Below are 26,481 nucleotides of genomic sequence, written 5' to 3'. Positions count from 1 at the left end.
AAAACAGGAATTAAAAAGAGTACCTGCAACTTTTGGGTTGATGTAAGGATTAAACAAGCTAGTATCTATACTGACTGGTACACAGTACGCACTCAAGTAACTATCAATTTTTACTGTATATCAGTCAATTACTGTGATCGTACAAGTTTCCTTGTGAAACCCCCAAGGTGGATATGAGTCAAGCAGAATCATGGAACTTCAGAGGTGGAAGTAACTTTCCAGATCACTGATGTGGCATTACGGTGTTTAAACAGTGCTCTGGGGGCCTGGATTTAAACAGGATTCCATGTGCAATTTTAACAGAAAAAAGTCCTGCTGTTAAGAAAAACTTGAAAACCATTGGTGATCCCAATCCCTCATTCTAAAGATGAGAAACTGAAAAGGGCAGTGATTCGTCCAGAGTCGCACAGCAGGAGAGTTGATGTAGGTACCAGGCTTCCTTGAAAAGAAGATTTAGAAGTGGAAATATGTGTAATTGTGACCTCAAACACTTTGCAGATTGAGGCTGAGTAAAAACACATAAAAACAAAAATAAAACATCTGTAGTTTGACTTTCTGGGGGGTTTGTCTCTATTCACTCAAAACCATTTGAAATGTGGACATTCTTTCTTTACAGGTGAAATATATTCCCACGTACTACACGGTGAATTTTCATTTTGGCTGTAGGTGTAAAGAAAGAAGAGAGCTTTAAAAATAATTAAAAATGTAATCCTTAGGAATTATAAATTCCAATTATGATAAAATTCAGACCAATTCTTAATAAGAATTTATTTTTAAAAATATCATGAAAATACGGAATTTATTTGAAAAGAAAAACGTACTTTCCACGTTGCCAGAATAAAGCAGTATCATGCATACTTTCTGCCTTGGTAAAGCAGAAACTTTGTTAATCATGATGCTCAGGAAATGGTGCTCTGGTTAACGGAAACCCTTCCTTTTATTGTAATCCCTGATATGGAAAATCTGAATGTGTACTAGCCCATTTTGTTCTGTTTTAGATTGATAATGAATCTGGTTTAATGTTTCTTTCATAACTGAGATTCTTGCATTGTCTAGGGTCATTTTTCCTAACCTGAGTTCTTATTGTACAGGACTGTGGATATAGATGTGACAGTAGGTTATAAACTACGAGATTAAAAAACCCACCAAAATCTAAATCCCTGATATGAGTTTATTGTGTTATTATTTGACCTATTTTATGAAAGGAGAAGGGATGTATTCTGGTTCTGGTTATTCAAAGTTTAAAAATTTTGAATCACTGACTTCCATTTTGTTTCATAAAGACAAATTAAGGGATCATAGGATATCTTCATAGTTTCAAATTTAGTTCTTGGAAACATTTGAATAATGTTAGAAATTGCAATTTATGTTTTAAATTGTATTTTATACTGTCAACAAAATAATTCTTTGAAAAAAAAAAAACCCTTGTGTTTAACTACTAATTCACTCTAGAACTATGTGAAATATAAAGAGCAAGACATGAGAACCAGTAATATTTACACATTTTTAATATACGTTGTGTTAATAGTCAACATGTTTTTTCACGAATTGTTTACTTAAAAACACAATTTATTTTCATATGATGGACAATTCTCAATTTTCTGCTGCTTCCTCTCCACTGGTTTCAGTGTTTGAAATAAATTTCCCTGTGTTTCATGGGATTTAAAAGTTTGCATTTTCTATTTTGGTTTCAAAATCAAATTGAATATCTTTACTTAAAATGAGTATATTAATTATTTGTTCAAAGTACTTCAACACCAGACTGCTTGGGGAGCCAAGTGAGTTTGAATAGTAAGAATTCTTCTAAGGTCAAACAGATCATTTTGAACCTTCTCTTGGTTGCAAGCACTGATTGAGCAGTACAAATATTAATTTTAAAGTGCCACTATAAACAACTGCCAATCACAATCTCATTTTAAAAGTAAGACCTATAGAATTTAATTTGATTCTAAAATTTAAAGGGGCTACAGATTCTTTGTCAAATATGAGTGAGTGTAAAATAAAATTTAGCAACTAATGATAAACGAAACAACCTAATAATTACAGTTATTTAATAGTATAACCTGCAACAGTAATTGGTTTATGTTTAAAATAAATTCTATAACTTAAAAGAAGATTCCTGTTTTCAGATCATAACAGAGGAAGGTTTTCCAACTGGGACCCCTGAAGAAATGGGCTTCTCCATTCTGAATTCCCATATTATAAGGCCAGACTGAGTAATTACAGTTTTTATTATACCTTGTGACAATGAAATCACGACATAAATTTCTGATGACTCTTTTTTGGATTCCCCAAGAATGGCAAAGATTTATAGTTACATACGATGAATCATATCTAAAAGGAAATTTATTGCACAATAATGTGGATAGAATTTGATTTATAAAGCTTATTTTTTCCTTCCCAAATGACGTAAATGATGACGATTAAAATCCTCCTTCTGGATTTAAACAGGGGACTAAAAGGTTTTTTTCTGAGGTGTTCAGTCTCAATGTTTTGATTTCTATGGGTAAAGAAGATATGTGGTACCATTCTCCATGCTAGATGGGAGAGACTCTCTGTTTAGAGTAATTGTGCAAAAGTTGTTAACCTGTTCAACTACGGAAAGTCTTGAAATTTACTGTAAAATCAGAATTTTGGTTTCAATCTGACTAATTATTCAGCAATCTCCACAATTGCCAAACTGTAGAGAGAGGAGGAAGTAATTAAGACTTCAATATCTTCCTTACTCTTGATTATAATTTCATATACTTAAACTTTAAATATGAATTGCTTTCCCTTTTTACACAAGTTATAAAAATAAGAGGCCTTGTTTACACAGTTTGCATTTTTATGAAATTTGCAGTTTGAAAAAAAAGCTTTTTAAAAAGTGATAATTAATGCTTTTCTTTGAATATGCTGTAACCTTAGAATTTTTTTTTTCTGAAATAGTTTCTGAATTTAACCCACTAAACATCTGAAGATAGAATTTTTATTTAGCAGTAGAGTAAAACTTACTAAGGACTGAAGAAAAGGAAGTCTTTTTCTTTCTGGTTCCACTTAATTTTCTTTGTATGTGGCACCCCCTTTAGGACAGCTATCCATATTATATTTAAATTTTATACATTGACAAAATGCAATCTACCTCTGTAAGCATTGTGCCTTTCAACAATGCTACTGTTAAATTTACATACCACAGTTTAAATTACATCCATTTCAGGAATGGTAAAATGCTAAAACTCGAGTGTCTAAATGCCTTACTGAAATGAGTACAATTTACAAATACAATAATTACATTTTAAAACCATTAACAATATTACACCTAGAAGTAAATACTGTAGGACTGGTCATCAAGGTATCGTGTGAGGGAAATCATTGCCGAAAGTCACCGATGTTTCCAGCAGATATACCCCAAGTGCAGATTTTGGTTTGTTTTCATCAAGCCAAAATGAAAACCTGTTTCTCATACAACAGTTCTCCATTATACGAATCCTCCAATCCTTGCATAAGGTTTTATCAGTTATCTGCCAAGTATTTTCCTGCAAAACAAAACACCGTATCAGATGGTCACCTGGCAGTTCCATAATGTGGTTATTACGTGGGCAACATTTCTGTGCTTCCTGCCCTACCCCTGAAGCCATACACTGCATACTCGAGCGCTGCAATACTAATATAAAACAGGTAACGTTTTTCAAGTTTTCAATCTTGCAGACCAGCAGGTTTCCTTTTCATGTCTCCAAATGTGAACAATTTGTAGAGCTTTGGGTTTTACTCAGAATAGGTTGTTCCTGGATGTGAGAATCCGACTTGCTCTAGGAAGGGTGACCATACAATTACTTTCCAAACTGAGTCATCCTTGAAAGTTAAAGAGGTCTAATTAATAATTTCATCAGTCCAGCAGGCACAAACCCAGGACTCATCCCAATAGATCACTGATAAGTCTAATCACCCTAGTATTGGGGAATGCCCTGCCAGCAAACTAATCGTGTGTGTCAAAAACCTGGCTCACGGCCACATTCAGCTCGTGAACAACAGTTCCAATCTCTGGCCTAGGTTCTTTAAGGTTGCCGTTAAAATGAAAGATGGAAACTCTTGGATCTCAGCTAAGCCTGACAAGTCTAAAATCTATGAAGTCCTGTTGGAGAAACAAAGTTTTCAGGTAAGAGATAAATTCAAAGACAAATAGCATTTATCTCGTTTGTCAATATAACAAAAGTAGGATTTACTCCATTAACCTCAGTGTACACATCTATATGATAAGAAGGACTGGTCAGCCCCATACAGGAAACAGAACCAGAGCTACGATAAGTAGCCAGGGCTTTCCTAATTTCTGATTTCCACTTCAGTGTCCTATTTTTACTACACCCAACAATTGGTTTGCTCTCTAACGGGGATGGGAAATGGGACTGGGAGTGAGGAAGAGGAGGAGGAAGAAGATGAGAAAATCCTAATCTATTTCTTCTTAAGGAAGAGTAGCTAAGGCAACATTACTTTTGCCAATGAAGCTCACAAGATACCCACTTACCTGCAGCAAACCTTTTCTTGATGAGTGAAAATCGATATCCTGCTCCAACAAGTTCAATGTCGCAGCCAGAAAGCGTGCTTCCTTCACTTGTGAACTGCACAACCAATGGGGAAGCTTTGCTTGGGCCTTCAGACAACTGAAATCTTGCCAATAAGGAACCCACCCCTATAAAAAGAGTATTATTACAAGATAATAGTCAACGTCACATTCTGGATATAATTTTGAAAATTGTGCTCAAAAGTTGACATACAAAATCTAGCTTACAAGAAAATAGTGTATGTTTCAGTGACAAAATGGTGATGGATAAAATTTATCATTAAATATTATGAGCCACTCTATGCACACTGATGGAAGCGTAAGGCAGCCAAATGGCCCTTCAAAATTCAGGAGCACGCGGCTCGCAAGGCAATGTATGCCAAAACTATGATTACTATCAGAGGAAAGTGAAAAACATCTAAACGATCAGGGAGTGTGAGATCTGACACAGACTGGAAACATGCCTCATTAAATGCTCTTCCCCACTTTAGAGAAGGTCTGTTTGTTGGGGGGTCTTGGGCAGAAAAAGGGAAGCAGAAGATTCATTGAAGAATTATTTGCTTTTATTGGTTGAAATAAGTATATACCAAAATGAAGTGAAATATTTTGCTTGCTTTCAAGGCTAAGTATATTTTGACTAATAGTTTTCAATACCTGGAAGCAATTTCAGCTTTATACATTAAATCAAATAAGACTGTGATTACATTACCTCCATTTTCTGACTTTTGGGAAATATCGGGAATCTTCCACAATATTCTTTGTTGTTCAGCATTCCTAAAAATGAAATAAGTAAAAGACTTTTGCATATGCAAGGGTTTTTGTTTAATTGTTGCCATAATTTTTCCAGATAGTGTTAATTTAAAAAAATTGATCTTGAAAATTTTAGCTACAATTTAAGCATTATCTATCTATCTATCTATTTATCTATCTATCTGTCTCCCTATCTACCTACCTATGCATCCATCCATTCAACCATCCATCCATTCATCCATCCATCCATTCCCACATAAATTCGCTCCTTTCCTATTCCTTATTGTAACTAGCCACAACACTACCAGATAGATAAACATTTAGGGAACAATGCAGTGAAATTTGTTTTCACACATCTACTGAAAAAATAGATGGGAAGTGTTAATCAGTTAATTCAGATAATTTAAATTGGAGCTGTCATCTGGCTGACTTTTTTGTTTTTCTTAATTTTGCCTGTTTCTTTTTAGTTTTTAATGGAGCTAATGGATAATTTGTGTGTGTGAGGAAGATTGGCTGTGAGCTAACATCTGTCACTAATCTTCCTCTTTTTTTTAAATTTTATTTTTCCTTTTTCTCCCAAAGCCCCCCAGTAAATAATCGTGTATTTTTAGTTGTGGGTCCGTCTAGTTGTGGCATGTGGGACGCCGCCTCAGCATGGCCTGACGAGCGGTACCACGTCTGCACCCAGGATCTGATCCAGCGAAACCCTGGGCCACTGAAGTGGAGCGTGGGAACTTAACCACTCGGCCACAGGGCTGGCCCCAGCTTTTTTGCTTTTGTAGTGTTTTACTTTTTGCTTCTGACAATCGTATGGAAAAACTAGAGTATTTTTTCTAGGTGAATAAGTTCTTTTTAACAGCTGCTATTGGTACTCAGTGTCTATTCAGTTTCTGTTCCCATACCTTCTCTAATGTGCCATTTTATGGTCCAGAGGCTACAAAACAAAACCCTACATTTCTCAGACTCCCCTGTAGCTAGGGTCCTAGGTGTAGGATGCTTCACCAATTACATACACCACTTGAGATACGGACGATAGAAAGGAGGCAGAGGCCTTTCTCTGCTGCTTTCTTGGCTGTTTTCTGCTGGCAGCAACCTGAGATGAGGGATCTTCTGAGAACAGAGCTCTGGTCCAGTCTCCAGGTTCGTGGGTGTTGAGAAGCAGCTAGGGCAGTGCTGGTAGGAGCTTTCTCATCCCTGGAGCCACGTGGTGGTGGTGGGTTCTTGAATTCAGTGGCTCCGCTGGCAGCCTTCTGATTTCTCTCCTTCTTGGTTGTGGCAGAGGCAGCAGCTCCCCTGGTGGGCCAGTTCTGCAGTGCTCTGGGAAACATTCTTGGAGATCCAGCCTAAAGCTTATTCCTCCAGCACCTTCACCATTGGGTGAGCATCGAAATCCCTGTGTTAAATCATTTTCTGCTTAAAATAGCTACAGTGGTTTCTGTTTCCTGCCCTGAACCCTGACACACAGGCCTGCTGTGATCTCCTCCTGTGGGAAACACAAATGCTAAGAAGTCTGTCATCCCTTTGCCCCGGAGGAGCCCTTTGGTGAAGAGGGAGGGGAATGGCGGCTCCTTACCAGACTGCTGGGGGGAGCACGGCCTGCAGCTTGGTGACGCCTCCATCGATGGGGACCAGGAACTGCACGTTGTTGAGGGCCACGGCGGTGGTCATGGCATCTGTGTTGTATTTGTAATCTATGCGCAGGTCAGTGCTTGACGGCTCACAGCGCCAGTTCACCGCCAGGTTCAGAGGCGTGGACTGAATGCCCTGGGCAGACACCTTGCCAAACAACAGGAAAGAGAATATTTTAGGCTCGACTGTTGATCTGAAACAAAACTAGAAGCTATGATTATCTCCCATAGGAAGAGACTTAAATATCAAGGAGTTATCCCATTGTTTGTGCTGCTCACGAATGAGCTCCTGGTGAAAATCACCATGAAGGGTACCGTGTGAGGGAGAGCTGGGCCCTTCAGACAAACCGTTACAGATGAAAAACATAAAATCAATTACTAAAATCACTACAGCACTTTAGAGCTTACAATGCACGTTATGTGTAGGGAGGTGGTAGCACCCTGCTTAGGAGCTGACGCCAAGGAGTTAGAACTCCTGGGTCTGACTTCTGATTATCACTTAAAAGCTGAGTGATCTTGGATCAGTCACTAAGCCTTTCAGAGCCTCAGTTATTTCCTCATCTGCCAAATGGGGGTTATAGCAATAACACGTACCCACAGAGTTGTCAGGAAGATTGAAGGAGGTGTTTTATGTGAAACACTCGGCATAGTGTCTGGCACACGGTAAGGAGCTAAGGTTTTAATGAACGTTACCTATTAATAGTCTTATCCTATTTACTCTTCCCAAGAAACCACTGATTTAGATGAAGCTGATTATTATTACTCCTTTGGCATTTGCTAAAGTAAGGGCTTGAACCCAGATCCTCTAACTGGGAGGGATGCATTCTACTGTCTACTGTCAGCTCCAGTTAGAATCAACTGTGAGTTTGACTAAGGAAAAGCCAGGTTTGAAGAATCAACAAAAATTATCTAAAGACAATAATATGAACTTGAATTCTGGGTCCACAGTGAAAAAAATCAGAGTATTGTTATTTCCCAATCCTTCCCTGTGACGATGACTAGCTCTGGGAGAGTCTCCTTGTACAAGTACACACACTGGAGGGCTGGGGAGGGGGCGTCTATGTCCTTGCAGTTTTATTCATGGAGTATGAGTCTTGCTGGTTTGGAAGAATATACACAGCTCTTTATTGGCTGAGCAATGTCTGCACACATGGACACCGTGGAGAGGGTCCTGGGGCAGGTTGAGCACACAGGCAGGAGGGGTTGCTGCAGAAACAAGCCCAGGAATGAGTTTTTTAATAAAATGACAGACATGGCTTTTGATGGCAATTTTAGATAACCATTATAATTTTTAACTTTCAATATTTTTAGCAGCACAATCCTCTGCAAATAAACTTTTATTTAGAAACCTGTTATTTAAGATAGCTCACAAGCAGAGCCGGCTCGCTATCCTGGCCCTGTGTCTGCCCTTTATCCTCAGCAGTTCTCTGCTTGAGAGTGGTTCCTCTACCCAGCCAGGCACTTTTTGGAAATGTGAGGGTGTGGTTTTTATTGTCCAGTTCCAGGGGGATGCTACTGGTGGCCAGAAACCAAACATGCTGCAATTGGAGGGCAATCCCACAAAACACTGGCTGTGCCTCCCTCCCAAATCTTTGCGTTGTTGAGAACAATGAAAACACAACTGAAAGCGACCAAAGGGATTCCTCAGAGCACACTTGAGAATGAAATGATGAAACGATGGGCCTGGGGCTATTACATTTCACCAAGTGCTTGGACATCTACTGGGCTCCTAGCTCCTCACAATAACCCACGAAACATCTAGGTGTGATCATTATTATCCTGATTTGCAGGTGAGGAAACTGAGGTTTCGGGGGGGTGGGGCAAGTGCCAGGATGCAGCTGACTGCACTCTGGAATCCAGAGTCTTGCCCACACTTTAGCCCTTGACCTCAGGCTCATGTCGCGTGACAGGTGCATTCGTCTCCTTTCTAGGTTCACTTAGTAACAAGTATGGAGACTAAAAAAATCTCACAGGACTGAAGATTTCAAAAAAAATTTTAATCTGAAGTGAAAATGTACATGCATTGTTTTCAGCGAAAGTTCATGAAAGAAAACAACTACAGTCTTGTTTTTACCTTTTTGGGCATAAGAACCATGCATGTGTCCCGAAATTTAACTTCTCATTCAGGGAAAAAGTACGCTGGACTTCCCTTTCTTACTCTTTCCTACTTCTCTCAGAAGTTTAAAGCAGTCACTAAGTGTGTTTATATGCTTTGGGGGGAAAAAGTTAAATAAAAATGTATTTTTATCATATTTAATTATAAAAGTGATGAATTTCTGTTGTATCATTTGTTCACTATTATCAATAATGTTCAAAGTTTAGATGATACTATTCTTACAGGAAAAACATTATATTCATTTGCATTTTTGTAAAATGTACCATCACCTAGATACTTTACCTTCAATGATTTCCTTACACTGATCTAGATAAGTGGTTTTCAACTTGTAGGGTGCGTTACAATCACTTGGAGAAGTTGTGAAAAATACAGATACCTGGGTCACGTCCTGAACCAATTAAGTCAAAACGTGTGGGAGTGTCAGGGCCCAGGAGACATCTCCCTCTATCATCTCTATCTCTGTTTCTATCTCTACCTCTATCATCTCTATCTACATCTCTATCTCTGTCTCCTCTCTATCCTCTCTATCTCCGTCTCCATCTCCATCTCTATCCCTATTTCATCTATATTCAGCACCAGGTCAGACCCAACATTTGTTTACAAGTAGCTTGATGATTGTAAATACAGTCATGTTTGAGATGCACTGATTTCTATTAAAGTACAATTTAAAAAAACAATAATTTAGTTTCCTCATCTAAGAAAAATGATTTGAGTATATTTGATCACAAAAACTACAATGCATTAAAAATAACCTGGGAGATCAAGTGGCTGGGAACCAACGGGCTGCTCAGGCTCCAGTGAAGCCTCGTTTGAAATAGGCTTATTTACTAGATCAGTGAGGATTTGGGGTAAGGGCAATCCTAAACACAGAATGAAAGTCCTCATATACTCTACTGTGCTGTACTGAACATTGTTTTAAGATTAAATGATCTCTTAACATAAGTTTCATTAGAATTTATTTCATAGGACCGTCACGTTAGGAGAAAACACCAGACTGCTTACATTTAGTCATTTAAAATAAGAGGTTTGAGTACAGTAATGCTCTTAACAAAATTACAGTGAACTAGTTTATTGACACTTGTAATCTTAATTAATGTAATTTTCTGAAGCTTCATTTTTGTGGCATATTTCTCTAATTTTTTAACAAAATATTTTTCTTGTAAGTTTAAACTAGTAAGGATATGTATGAATATTCCTTTCACCAAGCAGTCTCCAAGTAGTCTTTTAAGATCTTTGTCTTACAAATTATAGCTTTTAAATAATATTAAAGGAAATGTTGCTTTATTTACTTTTACTTAATGTTAGGCACATTAGAATATACATTTACAATGTGAAAGTGACACCCTGGCAGTATAGACAGGCTTACCTGATACTTGAGCATGTCCACATTATAATATGTAGCCTGGGGTTTCTGTTCCGACACTTTCTTTAGGTGAGTCATCAAATTTGGCATGTTTACCCAGAATTCCTTGGTATTGGCATCATTTTGGGTATTATCGCTGTTTAATTGGGAACAAAAAATGATTGAGTAGCATTTTATAATCGATGGAAACCACAAGAGCAGCATCTCAGCAAATTGCCATCTGATCTCTATATCCATCTTTGACAATCTGTAGAAATTATATTATTAACAGTAGTATGGTTTTAGCACAATTGTAGTTCTGAATGGTATTACGTTAATAGATTAATACCCATGTGGAAGCATTATTATATTGCTATACATCTCAGTGATTACCCAGGAATATTAAGCAATCATGATGATAATTGGTTGCTTTAAACAGTAAATTATTTATTAACCCAAACTTAATAGGCTTTTCTGCATCACCAGTTTCCCCTGAATTAGTCGGTTAATGCAATCAAAGAGCTGAGTATATTGATTTTCTTTTGAATTGACCTGAACGGTAGTTTCTCAGAAATTGAGTTAAATATTTGGCCCAATGTTAACATGGTCTTTATCTCCAACTGAGGAGAAAGGGGCGATACTAAAATGACCAGACCACCTTTTTAGCATTCGAAAAATTTCATCTAAAAGCATCTAAATCATAACAAAAGTCACTTCACTGACGAGATGATCCTGGAGTTTAAATGATAACGACCACGGTAGTTCCAGGAGAGAGGTGCAGTCTTGAGGAACTAAGGAGTCCTGTGTTCCTGTGGAAGTCATTAGCTCTGCTCAGAGCCTGTCCATGTCTTGCAAATGCTTGTGTTAAAGACAGGAGGAGTCGGGCAAGAGTGTGACAAGCATCTGCTCACTTCGCTCATGACGAGGAAACTGAGGGTCCAGGTGATTGAGTAATCTGACGTACAACTCCTTTACTGAGATTTCACTTTCAGAGTACTCTGTATAACACAACAATAGCGGCTACAATTTTAGGAGCACCTATTATGTGCTTAGGTATTCTGTTAGATATATTATAAACCATTTCATTAAAATTTGCCCTTCAAAGAAGAACTATCTTCCTTTTTAAAGATGAGCAAATGTTGTAAGAAGAGAAAATTAGAGGTTAAGAAGAGAGAGAGTTGGCAGCAATAAAGTGATGAAGGCAGGTCGAACCTAAGTCGCCACGATCCAGCCTCCAGAAGTCAAACAGATCAAGAGGGCTGAGTCAGAGGTATCAGGGCCTTAAAACTGCTACTGGTCTGTTAGGAGGCAGTGGTTGTGGCTCCAGGTCTCAGCATGGCCCATGTGGCTCGCTGGGCCTTGGGATAGGTTGTTGAGGACAAAGCAAAGCTCTAGGACTCTGGGCACGTAGGGAGTGGATGGAGAAGACTCTCGGCCTCTGAGACTCTGCTCCTGGTCAAGCAGAGCTAAGGATGCTGAGAACGGCTGTCTAAACTTTTCTTATCTAACAGCATCCAAGTGACCCAGAGCTTCTGGAGCTGTAGCTACACTAGAAGGTAGGAGATAAGAGTAACAGAGGTTCAGAGAAATTACGCAATTTGCTTAAAGTTGAACAGCTAAGAAGTCACAGAGTCAGGATTCCAGCCCAGGTCAGTCTTCCTACAGGTTATACTTTCTTACTATAACAAAACAAAGGTGGGGAATTAATATCCGGCAACGTGTCATGAATTTGTACCAAGTAGATGTGAATAATTGGGGAGAATTTCAATTATACTATTTTTTTTAACGAAATGCATTTACTAAGTTCAATAACAAAATATGTCTAAATAATAGTCCTATGTCTAAAATAATTCCTCAGAGAACTTGCTTTAATAAATATTCCAGAAAGCTTTGCCCATCAAATGCTTGCACAGAGATGCAATTCTTGAATGCTCAAGAAGACTTGAGAATTCTTTAGTCTCATAATTAGTTTAATAATTGTTCCTGAGCATCTTTTACAAGCAAACCCCTTTCATAAGGGAAAAGTAGAAGTAAACCTCAATTTGGTCCCTGTCGCAGGACTTGCAAACCCCAATATCTCCTGGGGCCCAACTTCCAGCATAAATGAAGTTTTCCAGTAAACACAAATGAGAGAATAGGCTGGGGGTAAGACGGTAGATGTGAAAGGCTTGCCTTGTAATTGAGAATAATGCTTGGTTACCTTGCCTTTTAAAAATTGGGGGTGGTAGCTGTGGTGGTGAGCAGTACTGTGTAACAAAACCAAATAGGCCATATGACTAACGCGTTACCAATCACAGCCCTGACACAATAATCACATATTTAAAGTCAACAAGGTCTAAATTAATGACAACATTTTATTTTCGTTTTCTATTTCTTTATTTTAGCAAATAATAATTTAAGGGTCTATATACCGTTTTGCCAAACAAAAACATTCTCAGAATACTTAATTCAATTCATGACTGATATATTAATATAATTATATTATATTGCACATATGCCTAAGAACTTGGCAACATAACTGCCTAAAAATGCAACAAAAACTGTAACTATCACACCAGTCATATTACAAACAAGCCAGTGAGATGGCGGTACCTAATTCCTAATTTCAGATGGAGGAACCTCAAAAAATAAAATGAATTCGCTCAATGTGCACAACAAAAACATGGAGGGAGGGGCCGGCCCCGTGGCGGAGTGGTTAAGTCCACACGCTCTGCTTTGGTGGCCCAGGGTTTCACAGGTTTGAGTTCTTGGCATGGACATCGCACTGCTCGTCAGGCCATGCTGAGGCGACGTCCCACATAGCACAACCAGAGGCACTCACAACGAGAATATACAACTATGTACTGGGGGGCTTTGGGAGAAAACAAAAGAAAAAAAAGGAGATTGGCAAAAGTTGCTAGCTCAGGTGCCAATCTTTAAGGAAAAACCGTGGAGGGAAACTGAAATAAGAAGTTGCTGACTTCCAATCTTGATCATTTCACATTTGTTTTTCATTTACTGGGCAATGATTTCTGTCACACCTTTAAACCTAGAATCAAGTTTGCCGGTTAAGACATTGAAAGGAGGAGGAGGTGATCTTGGTAATCACCTGAAGGACCTGTTTTTGTTTTTCTGGTGAGGAAGATTGGCCCTGAGTTAACATCTGTTGCCAATCTTCTTCTTTCTGCTTGAGGAAGATTGTCGCTGAGCTAACATCTATGCCAGTCTTCCTCTATTTTGTATGTGGGACACCACCTCAGCATGGCTTGATGAGCAGTGTGTAGGTCCGGGCCTGGGATCTGAACCCATGAATCCCAGGCCACTGAAGCAGAGCACACGAACTTAACCATTATGCCACTAGGCCAGCCCCCCATGACTTGTTTTTTTACCACTGGAATGAAAAACTCTCATTCAGTCAAGAAAATGAGTGACTATATTCGTCCTCAAATTCTAAATAGCAACAACTTTTAGTTATTTCTACATAAATATCTGACTTGACTAAATTCTTTAAATTATAGTCAAGTTGTTCCTTCATTCAACACTATTACTCCAGTCCTCATTAGATGCCAAGCTCAGGGGAAGGTGCTGAGGACGTGGTGGTGAACTATAGATGTGCTCCATTCCCTCACGGATTTTACAGTCTAGTGAGGAGATGGGTGGATGAAGAAACACGAATGGATATATAATTACTAATTTATTAAGTGTGACAAAGGGAGAGAATAGGGAACCTGAGGGGAAATAACAAGAGGACACAGTATTCAATTTGGGAATGGTGGCTGGGGGTGGAGAGGAGAGTGGGATGGTCAGGGGAGGCTGAGCGGGACTGAGACCTGAAGGATAAGTAGGAGTCAGGTGAAGAAGGGTGGGAAGGGTATTGGAGGCAGAGGAAACAAGCACACAAAGCCCTGGGGGGGAAGGACTCAGCCCGTTTGACATCTGGCAGGACTGGCTGGAGCTACAAGGCTGCTGAGGCAGGATGGCGGGAGATGAGGACCGAGAGGAGCGGACGGCTCAGGGCCTCACAGGCGATGGTAACAGGTCTGGATTCTGGTCCAGATGCAATGTGGAGTCACCAGAGGTTATGAGCAAGGACGACCTGATTCGCCTCATAAAAGTTCATCTGGCTGTTGTGTGACAAACGTAGGAAGGGGGCAAGTTTGGATGCTGAGAAGGAAGAGGGAAGGCAATGCTGTGGTCCAGGGAAATGACAATGGTCACCTGGACAAGGGAGTTCACCATGCAGGGGAAAAAGTGGCCACTTTAGGGAGATTTTTAGATGCAATATCAGGACGTGCTGATAGAGAGGAGCTGTCAAGAAGAACTCTTTTCATCTCATCCATTGCAAATAGTTAATTTGTATAGTTGATCATCTTTAATGGCATGTACTGTGTGTGTTTGCGTGAATATGCGTGTGCATTTATATGATAAAGACAATCATATTCAGATTTAATAGGAAACGTGAAGAAGTATATTTACATAACCAAATTCACAGAAGCTTCTTTGATGTCATACACATAAAGTTCTATCAAAACAATTACCTCACAGTGGAATTACATGTTTCACAAAACAGATTTTTAAGCTCATATGAAGAGTAGCTCACAGCTCAAATATCACTTGGTTTAAAAAGATGCTAATGCAACAAATGGCTTGTACTCCTTTTATTGGGCTCTTTTCCCACCATCCTCACCCATTGTCTACCGATGGTAAGTAAAACAGACAATGAATAAATTGTCACTAACACAGACTTCATTACTCTAAACGGCTCATTAGCCACTTGAGACAGTTGACCATTAAAATACATACATGCACACACACAACCACCCACAGAAACTAGAGCGGGTGAGAGTTCTGGGTGTGAATCTACAAACGTATCTGCGCAGTGGTAATTTCTCTACAGTGCTGCTCTCTTGCTAAGGTATATCCCCCACCTAAGCATAAAGCTCGAAGCCACACACATCTCTAAAAAATTCGTGCAAAATATATTTACCAGCAGAGAAGTTGGGGATTTGGCAGGACGTGTTCTAACCTGCTGAAATTTATCACCCGGAAAGTCAGAGCCGCTGGCGATGGGTTGTTGGCAAAGTGTCTGGTGATGCCGGCAGGAAAGGACAACACCATTTCTCCGGTAATCTTCACAATACATCTGGCGCATCAAAACACAGGAGAGGAAACATGGGTCAACATGTGTGAATCAAAACAGTGGTGAAAAAGGCATTATGCAGCAGAGGAGCCAAAACGTAAGCTCTTACAATTCCACTCTCAACTGCTAATTCACTTTTAAGCCCCGAGAACTCAATGGTTTGTTTTAATATTCATCCGAAAAAAGTGGCCATTTTTTTAAATGTGTTTTTGAACTGTAAGAAGAAAAGTGCAGCTTTTCCCCTCCTGTAGAAAAGTCTAAATGTTCACCTTACAAATAGAATCATCTATTCTGGTGGTTCTCTCTCTGACTTCTGAATTTTCGACAGCATATTTGAAGATATTAAATTACACAATGTTATCACACTGTTCTCCAGGACTTGTTTGACTTTGAGTAACATGACACATGCCTCAAGCATGTTCTTCTATATTCTCACGAGGTAAACTTCTGGCTTCCCACTTAACTAGATCTTCATTCCATTCGCTCGTCTATTTGGTTGAAATTGTAAAATAATTATATAAGTTAACACAATAGGAGGATACTTTGGAAGGAAGAATAATCTTGTTTTTTAAAAAAGGGCTTTATTGATGTATAAGTGACATATAATAAATGGCTCTCAATTATAGTGTAAAATTCTGTAATTTTTGACATAGCATACAACTGTGAAACCATCATACAACCAAGATAACAGACATACCCAACATTCCTAAAACTTTCCTCCTGCATTTTTGTAATCTCTCTCTCCTGCTCTTCTCCTTCCTTCCACTCCTCAACCCTACGCCACCGCTAATATGCTTCCTGACACTACACATTAGTTTGCACTTTCTAAAATGTTATATAAACAGAATCGCAAGGAATGCAAATTTTCTTTGGTTTGGCTTCTTCCACTCAGCATAATTATTTTGAGATTCCTCCTTGTAGTGTATGCATCAATAGTTCATAACTTTTCACTGCCAGCTAGCATAGGGATGTACCAGAGGTTTTGTTTTTTGTTGTTCATTCATCTGTTGAAGAACATTTGGATTCTTCCGAGCTTTTGCCTGTTGCAGATAAAGCTGTGATGAAGAGGCATGCTCCATCTTTGTATGGGCATGTGCTGTCATTTCTCTTGGATGAGTATACAGGAATGGAATCACCAGATCACATGGTAGGCGCACCTTTAACTTTTTAAGAAACTGCTAAACTGTTTTCTAAAGTGGAAAAATACAGCTGCGTAGGAGAGTACAGTTTTTCCACATCCTTACCAACACCTGGTAGGATCTATCTTTTGAATTTTAGCCATTCTAATAGGTGAGTAGTGGCTTCTCATTGTTGTTTTTTTTTTTTTTTTTTTTTTTTGCTCACTGTGACTTTTAATTTTGGTCTAGATGTATCAGCAGCATCTATTTTTATTTCATTCAGTATAAAAATTCCTTTCGGCATTTCTAGGGGAAATCACATATTCAGTTAAAAAATTTGAAGTGAGATTTTAGAAAGGTGAAGAGCGATAAGGGTTAACCTTACTGAATAAGGATTTAAAATCTGGAAACATAACTTTCACACCTACTGATGGCTGAGATGGTTGATTAGACTTTCATGTGGAAAGTTTTATCACTGAGATTCATTTTTCATCTTTTCTCATAAAAGAAGCCCACAAAACAAATATGGGCATAGTTTCTCGTTATGTATTTGGGTTAATTTAAATTTGTGTGTACTTAAAATTGTTCTTTGTATTACCAAGAACACTCAGAAACAATAAATATTTGAGGTATTATTAATTAATTATTGATGTTCTTTATATCTCATTTAGGCTTTATAGATTTTGTCTTTCTGGTCATGACAATAATATACTCTTTTCTCCCCCAATTTGGCCAATTTTACAGCATCCCTTTTTTTTTTTCTTTTTTTTTTCTTTTTTCTTTTTTTATTAATGTTATGATAGATTACAACCTTGTGAGATTTCAGTTGTACATTTTTGTTAGTCATGTTGTGGGTACACCACTTCCCCCTCCGTACCCTCCCCCCACCCCCCCTTTTCCCTGGTAACCACCGATCAGATCTCCTTCTCAATATACTAATTTCCACCTATGAGTGGAGTCATATAGAGTTCGTCTTTCTCTGACTGACTTATTTCGCTTAACATAATGCCCTCGAGGTCCATCCACGTTGTTGTGAATGGGCCAATTTCGTCTTTTTTTTTGGCTGAGTAGTATTCCATTGTGTATATATACCACATCTTCTTTATCCAATCATCAGTTTCTGGGCATGTAGGCTGGTTCCACGTCTTGGCTATTGTAAATAATGCTGCGATGAACATAGGGGTGCAACGGACTCTTGAGATATCTGATATCAGGTTCTTAGGATAGATACCCAGTAATGGGATGGCTGGGTCATAGGGTATTTCTATTTTTAACTTTTTGAGAAATCTCCATACTGTTTTCCATAGTGGCTGTACCAGTTTGCATTCCCACCAACAGTGTATGAGGGTTCCTCTTTCTCCACAACCTCTCCAACATTTGTTGTTCTTGGTTTTGGATGTTTTTGCCAATCTAACGGGGTTAAGGTGATATCTTAGTGTAGTTTTGATTTGCATTTCCCTGATGATTAGCGATGATGAACATCTTTTCATGTGTCTATTGGCCATATTCATATCTTCTTTTGAGAAATGTCTGTTCATGTCCTCTGCCCATTTTTTGATCGGGTTGTTTGTTTTTTGTTGTTAAGCAGTGTGAGTTCTTTGTATATTATGGAGATTAACCCTTTGTTGGATAAGTGGCTTGTAAATGTTTTTTCCCAATTAGTGAGCTGTTTTTTTGTTTCAATTCTGTTTTCCCTTGCCTTGAAGAAGCTCTTTAGTCTGATGAAGTCCCATTTGTTTATTCTTTCTATTGTTTCCCTCAACTGAGGAGTTACAGTGTCCGAAAAGATTCTTTTGAAACTGATGTCAAAGAGTGTACTGCCTATATTCTCTTCCAAAAGACTTATTGTCTCAGGCCTAATCTTTAGGTCTTTGATCCATTTTGAGTTTATTTTGGTGTGTGGTGAAAAAGAATGGTCAATTTTCAATCTTTTGCATGTGGCTGTCCAGTTTTCCCAGCACCATTTGTTGAAGAGACTTTCTTTTCTCCATTGTAGGCCCTCTGCTCCTTTGTCTAAGATTAGCTGTCCATAGATGTGTGGTTTTATCTCTGGGCTTTCAATTCTGTTCCATTGATCTGTGGACCTGTTTTTGTACCAGTACCATGCTGTTTTGATCACTGTAGCTTTGTAGTATGTTTTGAAATCGGGGATTGTGATTCCGCCGGCTTTGTTTTTCTTGCTCAGGATTGCTTTAGCAATTCGCGGTCTTTTGTTCCCCCATATGAATTTTAGGATTGTTTGTTCAATTTCTGAGAAGAATGTTCTTGGGATTCTGATTGGGATAGCATTGAATCTGTATATTGCTTTAGGTAGTATGGACATTTTAACTATGTTTATTCTTCCAATCCATGTGCAAGGAATGTTTTTCCATCTCTTTATGTCATCGCCTATTTCTTTCAAGAAAGTCTTGTAGTTTTCATTGTATAGATCCTTCACTTCCTTGGTTAAGTTTATCCCAAGGTATTTTATTCTTTTCGTTGCGATTGTGAATGGGATAGAGTTCTTGAGTTCTTTTTCTGTTAGTTTATTGTTAGTGTATAGAAATGCTACTGATTTATGCACGTTAATTTTATACCCTGCTACTTTGCTGTAGTTGTTGATTATTTCTAATAGTTTTTCTGTGGATTCTTTGGGGTTTTCTATGTAAAGGATCATGTCGTCTGCAAACAACGAGAGTTTTACTTCTTCGTTACCTATTTGGATTCCTTTTATTTCTTTTTCCTGCCGAATTGCTCTGGCCAGCACCTCCAGTACTATGTTGAATAGGAGTGGTGAAAGTGGGCACCCTTGTCTTGTTCCTGTCCTCAGAGGGATGGCTTTCAGCTTTTGTCCATTGAGTATGATGTTGGCTGTGGGTCTATCATATATGGCCTTTATTATGTTGAGGTGCTTTCCTTCTATACCCATTTTACTGAGGGTTTTTATCATAAATGGGTGTTGGATCTTGTCGAATGCTTTCTCTGCATCTATTGAGATGATCATGTGGTTTTTGTTTTTCATTTTGTTGATGTAGTGTATCACGTTGATTGACTTGCGGATGTTGAACCATCCCTGTGTCCCTGGTATAAATCCCACTTGATCATGGTGTATAATCTTTTTGATGTATTGCTGTAATTGGTTTGCCAAAATTTTGTTGAGGATTTTTGCATCTATGTTCATCAGTGATATCGGCCTGTAGTTCTCCTTCTTTGTGTTGTCCTTGTCAGGTTTGGGGATCAGAGTGATGTTGGCTTCATAGAATGTGTTAGGGAGTTCTCCATCTTTCTCAATTTTCTGGAACAGTTTGAGGAGAATAGGTATTAAGTCTTCTTTGAATGTTTAGTAGAATTCTCCAGAGAAGCCGTCTGGTCCTGGACTCTTGTTTTTGGGGAGGTTTTTGATTACCGTTTCTATTTCCTTACTTGTGATTGGTCTATCCAGATTCTCCATTTCTTCCTGATTCAGTTTGGGGAGATTGTAGGAGTCTAGGAATTTGTCCATTTCTTCCAGGTTGTTCAATTTGTTGGCATATAGTTTTTCATAGTATTCTCTTATGATCTCTTGTATTTCATTGGTATCTGTTGTGATTTCTCCTCTGTCATTCCTGATTTTATTAATTTGCGATTTCTCTCTTCTTTTCTTGGTGAGTCTGGCTAGGGGTTTGTCAATTTCGTTAATTCTTTCGAAGAACCAACTCTTTGTTTCATTGATCCTTTCTATTGTCTTTTTTGTTTCAATATTGTTTATTTCTGCTCTTATTTTTATTATTTCCCTCCTTCTACTGACTCTGGGCTTTGTTTGTTCTTCTTTTTCTAGTTCTGTTAGGTGTCGTTTGAGGTTGCTTACGTGAGCTTTTTCTTATTTAGTGAGGTGAGCCTGTATTGCAATGAATTTCCCTCTTAGGACTGCTTTTGCTGCATCCCAAATGATTTGGTATGTCGTGTTCTCATTTTCATTTGTCTCCAGATAATATTTGATTTCTTCTTTAATTTCTTCAATGATCCATTGTTTGTTGAGAAGCGTGTTGTTTAGTCTCCACATTTTTGCACCTTTCTCTGCTTTTTTCTTGTAGTTGATTTCTAGTTTAATAGCGTTATGATCAGAAAAGATGCTTGATATTATTTCAACTCTCTTGTATTTATTGATGTTTGCTTTGGTTCCCAAAATATGGTCAATCCTTGAGAATGTTCCATGTGCACTTGAGAAGAATGTGTAACCTGCTGTTTTTGGATGAAGTGGTCTATATATATCTATTAAGTCCATCTGGTCTAATTTTTCATTTAATTCTATTATTTCCTTGTTGATTTTCTGTCTGGATGTTCTGTCCATTGGTGTTAATGGTGTGTTGAGGTCCCCTACTATTATTGTATTGTTGTTGATGTCTTCTTTTAGTTCTATTAAGAGTTGCTTTACAAATTTTGGTGCTCCTGTGTTGGGTGCGTATATATTTATAAGTGTTATGTCTTCTTGGTGGAGAGTCCCTTTTATCATTATATACTGTCCCTCTTTATCTTTCTTTATCTGTTTTGCTTTGAAATCTACCTTGTCTGATATTAGTATAGTGACACCTGCTTTCTTTTGTTCATTATTAGCTTGGAGTATTGTTCTCCATCCCTTCACTCTGAGTCTGTGTTTGTCTTTGGGGCTGAGGTGTGTTTCCTGGAGGCAGCATATTGTTGGGTCTTGTTCTTTGATCCATCCTGCCACTCTGTGTCTTTTGATTGGGGAGTTCAATCCATTTACATTTAGAGTGATTATTGAGATGTGGGGGCCTACCACTCCCATTTTGTGTCTTGTTTTCTGGTTTTCTTCAGTTTCCTTTGTTTCTCGTCCCATGGTTTAATCTGTTCTGATGTAGAGCTGCTACTCTCTGTTGTTGTCCTTCTACTTATCTCCTCTGCTCTTGGTTTTGTAGCCCCTTTCCTTTTTTGGATTTTTCAGGAATGAGGGTTTTCCTGAGGATTTCCTGAAGAGGAGGTTTTGTGGCAATGAACTCCCTTAATTTTTGTTTATCTGGGAAAGTTTTTATTTCTCCATCGTATTTGAAGGATATTTTCGCTGGGTAGAGAATTCTCGGCTGTAGATTTTTGTCCTTCAGATTTTTGAATATATCATTCCACTCTCTTCTAGCCTGTAAAGTTTCTGCTGAGAAATCTGCTGATAGCCTGATGGGGGTTCCTTTGTAGGTTAGTTTCTTTTGCCTGGCTGTCCTTAATATTTTCTCCTTGTCGTTGACTTTTGCTAGCTTCACTACCATATGCCGTGGAGTTGGTCTTCTTGCATTGATAAAGTTTGGAGATCTATTGGCTTCTGTCACCTGAAGATCCATCTCCCTCACCAGATTTGGGAAGTTCTCAGCCATTATTTCTTTGAATAGGTTTTCTGCCCCTTTCTCCTTCTCTTCTCCCTCTGGTATACCTATAATCCTTACGTTGCATCTCCTAATCGTGTCTGATAATTCTCGGAGAGTTTCTTCATTTCTTTTAAGTCTTGCTTCTCTCTCCTCCTCTGCCTGCAACAATTCTATATTGCCATCTTCCAAATTGCTAATTCTTTCCTCCATATTATCGGCCCTACTGTTCAGAGCATCTAGATTTTTCTTAATCTCCTCTATTGTGTTCTTCATTTCCAATATTTCTGTTTGGTTCTTCTTTATCGTATCAAACTCTTTTGTGACATAGCTCCTGAACTCGTTGAGTTGTCGGTCAGAATTCTCTCTTAACTCTTTGAGAATCTTAATGATGGCTGTTTTGAAGTCATCATCATTTAGGTTATATATCTCATTTTCTTTGGGATTGTTTTCTGTGTATTTGTTACTTTCTTTCTGTTCTGGAGATTTAATGTATTTTTTCATATTGCTTGATGTTGTTGATTTGTGCCTCCGCATGGAGATAGAGTTTAGTTGCTCCTTTCACTTGTTTCAGCTGCTGCGGTGGGGGGAGCAGCTGTTTATACTTCACCAACCAGGAACCCTGTCCGTAGTTGCTAACTGGGCCTGGGCCCCTCTTCGTAGCCACAGTGGCCCTTTGGATTCCCTCCTCTGCCGTGGGGGCCGTCACCGGGGGGCTTCAGGCTGCAGGTGCCTACTGTTGCAGCCCACCTAGATGTGCTCTCTCCTTCGGGTCTGCAACGGTGTTATGGGCTTTTCCAGCGGCCAGGGGTGGGATCACTTATATTTGTCGCTCCGTTGCTGTTGGCACCCACCAAATCTCACTTGTCCTCTATGGGTCGCAGGAGAGCTATTGGCATCTTCTACAGTCTGTGGTTAGTACACCTAGCTATGCTGCTTTTGCCCTGGGGTCTTCCAGCCTTGTGGCTGGTGGCTGGGTGCCTTCTACTGGTGCTGTGCAGAGGCTTTCCCTAAGGCTGCTGTGAGCCTGTAGGGTTTCCCCCTAGGCTACTAAGCTGGGTCTCTGGAACTCTCTCCAGCCCCAGTCCTCTCCGAGATCTCCGGCAATCCCTAGCCTCACGGGGCGGGCAACGGCAGCTAGGAGGTCGCCCCGCCCTCTGGGATTCTCTCCGGGCCTCTGCCGGGAGCCCTGAATGCTGGGCGTGGCCCCTCTGCTAATGGCAGACAGAGAGTTTTGTCTGCTGCCTGGCGGAACTCCGGCACTTCCCCTCCGGGTCGCAGAACCGGCCTTTGAAAGTTCCCCCCGCCCCGGTCCTCTCCGAGATCTCTGGCAATCCCTAGCCCCACGGGGCGGGCAACGGCAGCTGGGGGTCGCCCCGCCCTCTGGGATTCTCTCCGGGCCTCTCCCGGAGCCGTGAATGCTCAGCGTGGCCCCTCTGCTAACGGCAGACAGAGAGTTTTGTCTGCTGCCCGGGCGAAGCTCCGGTGCTTCCCCTCCGGGTCGCAGAACTGGCCTTTGAAAGTTCCCCCAGCCCCGGTCCTCTCCGAGATCTCCTGCAATCCCTAGTCCCACGGGGCGGGCAACGGCAGCTGGGAGACCTCCGTGCCCTCCGTGTCTCTCTCTGGGACCCTCTGGGCGCCCCGAGCACCAGGCTGGGTCTCCCCGCCAATGGCGGGGAGAGACTCTCCCCGCGGGCTCAGGTGTGCAACTCCAAAGTTTCCCTCTGCGTTTAGGAGTAATTGCGGGGGGTTTAGGTAGGGTTCTGGTCACCTGTTTCCACCGTCGCTCCTCTGTTGTGTTCTCGCTCCTGCCCTAGATGTGTGTGGATCCTCTGGGGGCGTCCGTTGGAAGAAAGCCGCTTGCGGGTACTAGGCTGCCCGTCGGGGTCGGAGAGTTTTCACCTATTTCCACATCCTCCCGGAGGAAAGTCCATCCGCCTTCCAATGTATAGTCGCGTGGGTGTCTCAGACGTCCTGAGATGCTGTCTGGATATCCTTTGTCAAGCGATAAGTGTCCAAATAATTGTAGACTCGAAGGGCGAGAGACAAAGAGGACTACTCACGGCGCCATCTTGGATCTTCTCCCTCTCTCATTGTTGTTTTAACCTGCATTTCCCTAATGGCTAATGATCTTAAGCATCTTTTCATGTTCTTATTTGTCATCAGTTACCTGCTTTGGGCAAGTGCCTGCTCAAATTTTCTACCAATTTTTAAATTGAGTTTTCTATTTTCTTATTGAATTTTGAGAGTTCTTTATACATTTTGTATACAAATCACTTATCAGATACATGCTTTGCAAAGATTTTTTTTCCCAGTCTGTGACTTGCTTTTTCTTTCTCCTAAGAGGACCTTGGAAGGGAAGAAGTTTTTAATTGATCAGTTTATTCTTTTATGGATTGTATCAATTAATTTATTTTTTTAGAATCCTGTCTAAGAAATCTCTGCCAATCCAAGGTCACAAAAGTTTCACCTGTATTTTCTTCTACAAGTTTTTCACGTTTAGCTTTACATTTAGCTTTATGACCCATTTTTAGTCAATTGCTGTATAAGGTGTGAGGAACGGATTCAAGTTCATTTTTAAGTGTGTGGATATGGATGCTTGATTGTTCTAGCGCCACTTGTTGAGAAAAGACTGTCCTTTCTCCACTGAATTTCTCCACTTGGCAATTCTGGTCAAATTCAGTTCTCCATCTATGTGTGGGTCTATTTCTGGATTCTCTATTCTGTTCCCCAGATCTTTTTTGTCTGTCTTTTCACCAATACCACACTGTCTTGATTACTGTAGCTTTGTAATAGTTCTGAAATTAAGTAGTGTTAGTCCACCAACTTTGTTCTTTTTTCAAAGTTGTTTTGGCTATTGTAGGTCTTTTGCATTTCCACATGAAATTTAGAATCATTGTATCAATTTCTATATAAAATCAATATAGTTCCATTAAATTAGTGCCTGCTCTGAGAAAATTACTGTTGAACCCTGCATGTATTTTTTCTTTGCCAACGAGCACCATGTTTTGTCAGCAGAGGGTGCTGGAAAGATACTGCAGGAAGAAGAGATTTTTCCCTCCTGTTCCAGCGTGCTGGCTGGGCAGGCTCTGCAGTACTCGGGGTTTATCTCGTGCCAGGCTCTTGCAGCGCAGGAGGGCTGTGTGTGACTCCTGCAGTGCATGTGGCACCCCCGGTGTGTGGATTTGCTAGTGCCCAGTAGCACAGGCAGCCTTCTGGGCATCTGGCTCCTGCAGTGCACATGGCTGCCCCAGGCCCCAGATCCTGCAGGGCAGGTGGACTCTCCAGCACCAGGCTCCTGTCATGTGTATGCTGCCTCCACAGCCAGCGTCTGCAGTGCATGGTGGCCAGCAATACCCACTGGCCATCGGCTTCCTCTGGCACCCCCTCAGCCAGTCTAGTCGTGGAGTGTGCCTCAGTGAGACACCTCCCCATGGACAGCTGGGAGTCTGCTGGGCTCCCCCTGTGCCACAGCCTGGAAACTCTCAGGAAAGTGAGCTGGGGCAATCATATGGCACACCCTGCCTCTCCGGGGGCACTGTCCTTCACCCGAGGGCCAGTGTCTTGGAAATCATTGTTTCATATATCTTGTTCGCTTTTGAGCTATTTTCAGGTGGAAAGGTAAATGGTCCCTGTTACTCTACCTTGGCCAAAAGCAGAAATCTCAAAAGGATTATTCTTCTTCAGGAAACAGTAAATATTTGAAATGAGTCAGCTTCTTTATGACTTCCCCATTCCTCTGGATAACTGACCCTTGCATAGTTCTACAACTTTGAGCTCAAGAGTGTACTCTCTAGGGAAACCGAGGTTAATAAATGAAAACTGCTCACATCCGTATACTGGTAACTGTGATTGATGAGACGCATGCGGCTCAGGTGAGATGGTCCTCGGTACACATTCAGAATAGTTTATGTGAAGAACTGCTATAGCCTTGTGTGTATAAGGCTGGGTTTGGGGTAGAGGTGAAGGGCCAGTGAGCTTCCTAAAGTTGTCATGCTCCCCCCTCCCCCCCACCCCGATATTATCATTGGTAATTCTGCACTGCTCTGAATGATAATTTTGGTTCCTGGAAATTTGCACCTCCATCTCTTCTGAAGAAAACTGCTGATCTCCTGGTGTGGTGCTAACTCTGCTGTCTTCCTTCTCTATCTTTTAGATCCATAAACCTTGCTTGATTTACTGATGCTGAACTGGTGCTGAGCCTGGACTTCCCATCAAGCTGAGTCTACTTGTGATGTTTTTCAACATGTGGACATGCAGAATATTGTCTGACAACTCTAGAAGAAAACAGTAATTAGTCAGATCACTTGTTCAATTAACCTCCGGTGCCTAGCATCACTCAGCATATTGTTAGCAGTGGTGACCCAAAGGTTTTCTAATGGATGGGTATCTGCTCAGATTCTTTTCCAGTTTGCTGAAAATGAGATCCAAGGGTGTCTTGGTGGGGGATAAAACTTCTCTTTTGAAAGCAAGTCAGTAAGGGGAGGAGGTGGCAATTATTAAGTCAATAAACATTTATTAGCTCCTAACTATGTAAGTTG

General features: G+C 40.2%; 1 protein-coding gene across 8 annotated transcripts in view; it reads right to left on the bottom strand.

The window, feature by feature from the left end:
* Positions 1 to 1,542: 1,542 nt before the first annotated feature.
* SGIP1 (SH3GL interacting endocytic adaptor 1) overlaps positions 1,543 to 26,481 on the bottom strand; it is a 198,697-nt gene continuing 173,758 nt past the window's right edge. For all 8 annotated transcript variants that reach the window (XM_046645840.1, XM_046645841.1, XM_046645843.1 and 5 more), the window contains 6 exons: positions 15,340 to 15,495; positions 10,398 to 10,530; positions 6,861 to 7,063; positions 5,247 to 5,311; positions 4,502 to 4,666; positions 1,543 to 3,515 (listed from right to left, as the gene is read on the bottom strand). In XM_046645840.1, coding sequence (XP_046501796.1) covers positions 3,493 to 3,515; positions 4,502 to 4,666; positions 5,247 to 5,311; positions 6,861 to 7,063; positions 10,398 to 10,530; positions 15,340 to 15,495 — 745 coding nt within the window. In that variant the 3' untranslated portion in view covers positions 1,543 to 3,492. The remainder of the gene's footprint in view (positions 3,516 to 4,501; positions 4,667 to 5,246; positions 5,312 to 6,860; positions 7,064 to 10,397; positions 10,531 to 15,339; positions 15,496 to 26,481) is intronic.

The sequence above is a fragment of the Equus quagga genome, chromosome 18 (assembly GCF_021613505.1).
Source record: "Equus quagga isolate Etosha38 chromosome 18, UCLA_HA_Equagga_1.0, whole genome shotgun sequence".
NCBI lineage: Eukaryota > Metazoa > Chordata > Mammalia > Perissodactyla > Equidae > Equus > Equus quagga.
The sequence above is the reverse complement of the archived record's forward strand: the minus strand, read 5'-3'. Positions and strand labels throughout refer to the sequence as shown.